The sequence below is a fragment of the Babylonia areolata genome, chromosome 29 (genome assembly GCF_041734735.1).
Source record: "Babylonia areolata isolate BAREFJ2019XMU chromosome 29, ASM4173473v1, whole genome shotgun sequence".
NCBI classification, from domain to species: domain Eukaryota; kingdom Metazoa; phylum Mollusca; class Gastropoda; order Neogastropoda; family Buccinidae; genus Babylonia; species Babylonia areolata.
In genome coordinates, this window is record NC_134904.1 from 3623236 (window position 1) to 3630772 (window position 7537).

Below are 7537 nucleotides of genomic sequence, written 5' to 3' on the forward strand. Positions count from 1 at the left end.
ACACACACACATGTATGTGTATTTAAGCACACCAAACAACAACTGATCAAGTATAAATTTTATTCTGCATCTGCACAAAACATTGTGCTGAAAAAAATTCAGAAGAAAAACTAAACACTAGTATACTAAAAAGCATGGGAACCATTATGGCACTGGGATCTCTTCTACTGCATATATAAGCACTTTTCTTTGGTTTTCAGAGTTACAGAATCGAGAGAATCCAACCCCACCCATTCAGTACATGCTGCATTAGCAGAAGATCATAACTGATGCTGATCAACATGTAAGAATCTTGACTCTGGGATTCTTGGATTTGAACATACATGTAACATAAAAGCACCAGGAAATCAATAAAATAAAGGGGTGTGGGAGTGGGGTCCTAATACATTTTGTCTCTTTTCTTGGTTGCAAAGCTCATGTGTTTTGAAAAACTTGCAAAGTGATTTTTCTCTTCTGACTGAACTTTAATGTTAAAAAAAAGAGAGAAAAATGCAAAGGATTAAAATAAATGTGTTTTGGGGGTGGGAGAGTTTGGGGGACTTGGGGAGAGAGATTGTCCTGAAATACACAAAGTGTGAAGCTGTGCATATTCTTCATTAAATTAACACTGGGGTGACAGTCAAAGGTGGTGGAGGGAAAGGTGAGATGGGTGACTGACTCCATCTTCCATCAAAAGATTAGCAGGGTGTTTACAACTAATGTTCTGTTTCTAGGAGACGGGTTTTGTTTTTTTCTTTTTTTTTTCAAAACTCAAAAGCAAGCCAGGTAATTGTTCACAAGTAAGGATATTTGGCAACTCTGAAACTAGTTGTCCATGGATACAAGGTTGCTTTCTGAAACTAGTTACACTCACATTCTTCAACAGCATGCTTGAGAAATGCCTTCATCACACGTTCAGTAGCCCTCTTAAAGTTATTTGAGTAATGTGAGGAAAGTCATTCCCCATGAGTTAGGATTTCACGTTTTACTAAACCACTAAATATATAATCAGAAAGCATCAAAGTTCAGCATTCACATAAGTAATAAGTTGCAATATGGATGTGGAATGTGTTTTTATCTACTTTTTTATCAACAGTTTGGGAGTACCAAGCTTCAATTGGAAAAAAAAATGTTCATGTTGTGGCAGTATCTCAAATGAGGATCTCTCTGTATTTTCAGCACTCTTTTTACAGACTGATAAATATGAGCTGCCTGATCAACATACTAAATCTTTCTACATTTATTTTTTTTATGTATGCCAGACCTTTCCAGTGATACAAGAGTCTCTGTTTAGGACATATGTTGTTGTTTTTTTCTGCTGCGTCTGAACTGTCGCTGAATGTGTTAAAGACCAGGGTCAGTGCCAACACATGTCCTCTGGGCATTTCTCTAATGGAGTACATGCTTTTTCAGACGACGCCTGAACTTACACTGACTGCATCAGATTTTATGTCAACTTTGCACTTGGATCTGATGCTTTATAAACAAGAGGACTGCATTTAATCGTTTCCTTAGGCACCAGTCTTGGTGGGTATAGGTTGTGCTGTTCTGTTTTGAATCTTCTGATTTCTCTGGTCTGTTCAGATTTGTGTCTTTCTGCCAGGTCTGCGGTCTGTCCACACAAACATCAATGCAGCGTCGTTTACATACCTAAACACACAATGCTTTGCTTCAAATGAACCCTGGTTTCTTAAAAAAAAAGAAAAAAAAGAACAGCCACAAGAAAACTGGGTGGAAGCAAAAAAGTATACTCACAATCAAAGCAAAACAACAGTAAAAGAAAGAGGACAACTTGACACTCAAACGAAGGAGAACTACAGTGCAGACCACGCACCACAGGACAGGCAGAAGGGGTCTTTGTGGGACTCCTGCATCATCCATGGCCGTAGTGTGAGGACAGGCAGCGCCTAGCCTTCAGCCTTTTCAATCTCGTCTTCGTAGCCCTCGGGCAGTGGGTTAGTTTCGGGGTTGTGGAACAGGGTGTGGTTGCCATCTCCCCAGGGAAACTTCTGTATACACCAGGAATACCACACACATAAACACAATGCTAACATATACCCCACACACGTACACATTCATACACCACATATACACATGGCACACACATACACTATACATATGCCATACACATATGCCACTCACACCCTGCACACTCACATATATATACCACACATACAACAAACAAACACACCAAAACCATTCTTCGCACACACATGCCACACACACACACCACACATATGCCTCACACATTCATATGCAACACACCACACACACATGCACCACACACACGCCACACATAAATGTGTAGACATCTGTGCAGAGCACAATGCAAAGATTCTTTACGAGTTTATAAACAACAATGTGATGTGTGTGATTGTGTGAGTGTGTGTCCCTGCAGTGTTTTTACTAATAAACAAAAGACAAAGTGTAGGGGGGATGTTTTACAAAACACCCCCAGCTGTAAAACCTGAGACAACGTGAGGTGAATAACTCAGTACCAAACAAGAACACTGAAAAGAAAGACAACCCCATACCAAACAAGTAATGTGAAAAAATGACAAGACAAAAGACACACAACGCCTATATAATCTACAATAAATATTGACAAACTACTTACAACGCCAAAATAATGTACAATAATTATCGACAAACTACTTACAACACCTAAATAATCTACAGTAAATACTGACAAACTACTCACAACACCTAAATAATCTACAGTAAATATTGACAATGTACTTTACAGGTAACTATTAAATGCTACAGTATACTGTCACTGACTGTGGAGTTAACTCACTCAGTACAGCCAGTCCTCTCTTCTCCTCTACACAGACCCCTCGGATGTCCAGTGGGTGTCTGAATGACCCAACCTTTAGCTTCTGTCGTCAGAATTGTGGTATTCTTTGTCAACATTCACCTCTTCAGTGTAAGAGCCTTCCGCTTGCAATATTTTGATGATGGTAACTGGGGTGAAACGCTGTTAGCGTCGTCTCTTTCGCCGTTCGTATGGAGAGAGTTAATACAACATCCAATACAAAACACCACTCACTGCTCTCTTGGTGTGTTTCCCAGCTGCAGTTTTTTTCCCCCCACATTTAACCATATATCATTATATGAGTTATAAAATGACCTTCTGTTTACTACTGCCAAAACAAAGTGTATGCCAGACTTTTTTTATTATTATTTTTTTTTAATCCAGTCCTGGAATGCATAACAATGTACACCAAACTTGAACCCACATCTATGGATCATGATGACATAACTAGGTGAACATCTACAAATTAAAAAGAAAAGATTCAGTCACCCTCCCAATGTCACCAAACGCTACGACACAACACTATTTATTGTTTTTATTTATCTAAGGATATATCTACAGCAGTAACTTAAGAGCACTACTGGCTTTACAATGACACTTAGAACATTAAAGAAAACACATGTACATTTTAAAAAAAAAACAAAAAAAACAAAGTTCAATATGTCTAAAACACAAAGGCAAGCATGCACAATTGCACGCCATCCATGAAAAGGCACACCACACTACAGTGATGGGCACCAAGGATTTTGTGCTGAAAACAAAGTCAATACCGTACCTTTGTGCGGAGGCGCAGGTGAGGGTAAGGAACAAACTCAGGTCGCTCCATATGGGATGGGTTGATGATGTATGCGTTGATCCAACAGATGGCTACCCCTGGTAGAGCTAACACCATCGAAAGCAGCCTCCAGCGTTTGGCCCCTCCTGCACACCCAAAACCATCTTCTTTCTTTACCAAAAAAAAACAAACAAACAAAAAACAAACCCTAAATGCCGCTTTTCTTCCTTGTAAAATGTCTGCAAATCAAATACATCATTTATCTACCTGGAAATTTGTCATTATATCATTATCATTACTTTCTGGGTCAAAATATGAAATATTTCAAACTGAAATTCACAGCTTATTAATCATCATTTTACTCCACCTCTTTTTTTTTCTTCTTTTTTCTTTTCTTTTTGCAGTTGGTCTTTTTAATAACCAAGATACCATACGCAACTTTAATGTCTTATTTCAGTTTCAAAGATTGTGTTTCCTCTTCAATGTTCTAAATTTGCAATGTATACAGTAATTCATTTTTTCACTTTGAGTAAACACAGATTAGACACTGAAAACTTTTTAAATCTATAAATAGCTGACTAAACAGAAGCAAACCAAGCGAATGTACTGGAAGTTGCAGATTTTAAGAAAATAAGGTAAAATACTAAATATATTTCTTATTTAGTTATTAGTAATCTTTACCCTTTTCTTCTTCTTTGGTTTTTTGGGGTAGTTTTTTTCTATCTTTCTTCTTTTCTTTTTTTTTTTGGTTTGTTTGTTTGTTTTGTTTTGTTTTGTTTTAATATGGTATGTTTAAAAAAAAGTCTAAGTTGAAATGAAAATACTTGAACACACACACAAATAAGCACATATGCATGCACACAGACATACACACACACTCACACACTCTTCTTCCCAACTGAGAACTAAGGTGGGGATCCCAGTTGAGTGTTCTTTCACCCATGTGGCACTGCAGTGAGCTCGTGTTTTTACATGCCATGTGCTGCAAGTGATTTCTTTTGAAAGAATGACAGACTGAAAGTCTTGTTTGAAAGGCACACAGATTATCCAAAGTCTTATCTCATGTATGGCAGATCAAAGCACTGGCATGATCAGATGACATTAGCCCATATCACATTATCACAAGAGTACATTTGAAGCAGAAAATTCCTCAATCTTATCAACAGAGGGCCACTTAGATTTAACTTAAAATTTTGAACTTAAAATTAACAGAAATTGGTTCCAATCAAAAATAAGATATGACCAATAGAAGAACCATCTGTTTGTAATTACACTGTTCGCAATTAGGCCTACCTAGCCTAATTAAGGGTACAGTGCAAGAACTCTGCAACATGAACATTCACAGGATTTTATATGATTTGGCTGCAGTCTGATGTATAAATACATCACAATTATTTATTATTTACTTTTAACATTACCACTATCATGTTTTATTCTTGTTCAATACAGATTTAATACTCAGTTGCTTTGATCATGGTTTCCAGAAAGAAATGATGCTTACGATCATGTATGAAATGTATATTTATTTATCTATTCATTTCACTAATTCATTAAGGGAAACCTCAATGTCTGACTAAAGTCTGAAGACACATTTTAATTGTGGTAACTAGAAAACTCATGGTTGCATATATGCAGTTTTACTGGTAACTGATTTAAATAATTATTCTAAACAGTTCTGATTTCATTTAAGCTATGATGCTCTAAACGCTATAGATTTTGCCACAATAAGTGAAGTGAAGTAATGAAATTGAAAAAGCATTCCGTGTGTGACCTGTGTATGTTAGTGTGCGAGTGTGTGTATGTGAGGAGGGAGGGGTTGTGGGGGGGGGGGGGGGGGGGGCAGTGTTTTTTGTTTTACACACACATTTGGCCTGGCTGCTAGTCTTTCAGATGAAAAAACAGGTCCCAAGTACAGCATGCACTTGCTGCAAATAAGACCCCATCCAAGGTAGCAAAAGAGCTACCCCTGGCAAAATTATGCAGGTAAAATCCACTTTGATGACTAAAAAAGTAACAGAAAAACGAAAAAGAGTGGGGGGTGGCAGCTGGTGGTGACACACTTTCTCAAAGGAGAGCATCTGAATATCACAAAGAACTCTGCTGTAAAATGAAAATGATATACAACACACACATGCACACTTTATTTTCATCTTTTATTTATTTATTTATTTATTTTTTTCATAATGAATTTAACTCTTTCTATACTAAGGTATACGCTATTGTGTTCCTCATGCACACAATGTTTCGTCACAGTGGTACACTATAGTGTACCGCGAGTTAAAAAATTTGTAGTTCATAGGTTAACGGTTTTGTGCAAAACAGCACAGCTATGATCTAATCACCCAAAAGTGCGCCTGTACTTTTATTGTGGCTGAAAATGCCTTTGAGTACATTACATGCGAGTGTACAGTCACCCTTCTCGCTCGCTCGCTCGACAAGATGACGTCTCCGTCAACTTTGGCAAGCACTGTGGCTCAATGTTGAATGCAAACTGATTCTATAATAGATATCCACTGTGCATATGCATTTGCCCATTCAATTGCTACAATTAGTAAGTGTCTATGGTTACAAAAGACCACATTTGTCAAATTTCTGTTATATGATAAAAACTCACCCCCCTATCAGTTGAGAAAAACAGAATTTTTTTCAAAATATGATAAATCAGTCAATAATTAAGTGACTGCTTTGAAACTTTGCCGAATGTTTGTCCATTCTATTCTTTATATTATCACAAAATTTCACTACTGTATGTAACTGCATTTGTTTTAAAGATATTTTTCTTGTAACATAAACAAATAGCCAGTACAGGGAGTATAATGAAGGAAGTCATTGGGCATAATTGAATGAGTTAATTATTCATCCATTTATTTGTTCATGCATTTTTTTCCCTCAGGGCCTTACTAGGCATGTTGGGTTATGCTGCTTGTCAGGCATCTGCTTAGCAGATGTGGTGTAGTGTATATGGATTTGTCTGAACACTGTGACGCCTCCTTGATTAACTGAACTGAGCACGTGCACACATATGTTGTATATATGACTGCTGCACCCTTATTGGGATGGTCAACTGATCACCCCTGGGATGGTTTTTACGATCAAACTTTGTTAAAAAAATAAAATAAATAAAAAACAACAACAACGCCTTACATAAATTTGCTGGAGAAAAAGTCTACAAAACAATCTGGCCCCAATCAATATAGTTGATCATGTTTCGAGCGCTCGCAGCGTTCACAATGCGGCGCTCAAAGCCATAATCATACACCATGATACAGTCCTCAATACTGTAAGCGATGCTACGATAAAAGCCACTTTTTCACCGAATTTGTGTTCTGAAGGGAAAATAAAACTCTTCTTTCGATTTTCAGGTGTGTCTACCGATAAAATCAGAAAAAACAAGCTGAAATTCGTTTGCAGCCCTGTTCAAATAACGAAACCGAAAGGACGGGGTGACCTGTCCTGAAGAACCTTGAAATTATCGGCCTTGACTTGGCTGGCTGTCAACTGCAAACATTTCTGTTGCACACAAAAGCAGGAAACTGCTGCCGCTCCTAAACCAATATTTGCAAAAATGAAACACAAGAGCGCTTTTAACTGACGTCCGTCATTTCATGCGAATCATGTTATCGTTTTCATATCCAATTCGAGTAAAACATAAGAATCCAGTTACCTTTTTTCACAAATCTAAGGAAGGCAGATCTACTGTTGAAATTACTTCACACTGGACGTGTTTCAACTTTTCCGACGGCTGAGAAACATAACTGAAAGAAAAGTCACACTTTCACATGGTTAAATCACGGTCACTCTTAAACCTCACCGTGTTGATCACCACCAACAGCTGAGGGGCCTTGTACGGAGAAAAAACGGCGAGATAATGCAGTGCTGAGTCTGGACGCCATGACTGTTGTTTGTTGACCTGCTAACTTATGCTTCCTGTATGCCCTCTACGCCGCGGGTTCTTGAAAGCTCAATGG

General features: G+C 37.8%; 1 protein-coding gene across 1 annotated transcript; it reads right to left on the reverse strand.

Moving 5' to 3' along the window:
- Window positions 1-720: 720 nt before the first annotated feature.
- LOC143275016 (cytochrome c oxidase subunit 6A2, mitochondrial-like) lies at window positions 721-7537 on the reverse strand. Its single transcript, XM_076579077.1, has 3 exons — window positions 7381-7537; window positions 3570-3715; window positions 721-1988 (listed from the first exon to the last, which is right to left on the reverse strand). Exons 1-3 carry the CDS (start codon window positions 7460-7462, stop codon window positions 1887-1889), a joined length of 330 nt encoding a protein of 109 aa, XP_076435192.1. The 5' UTR covers window positions 7463-7537; the 3' UTR covers window positions 721-1886.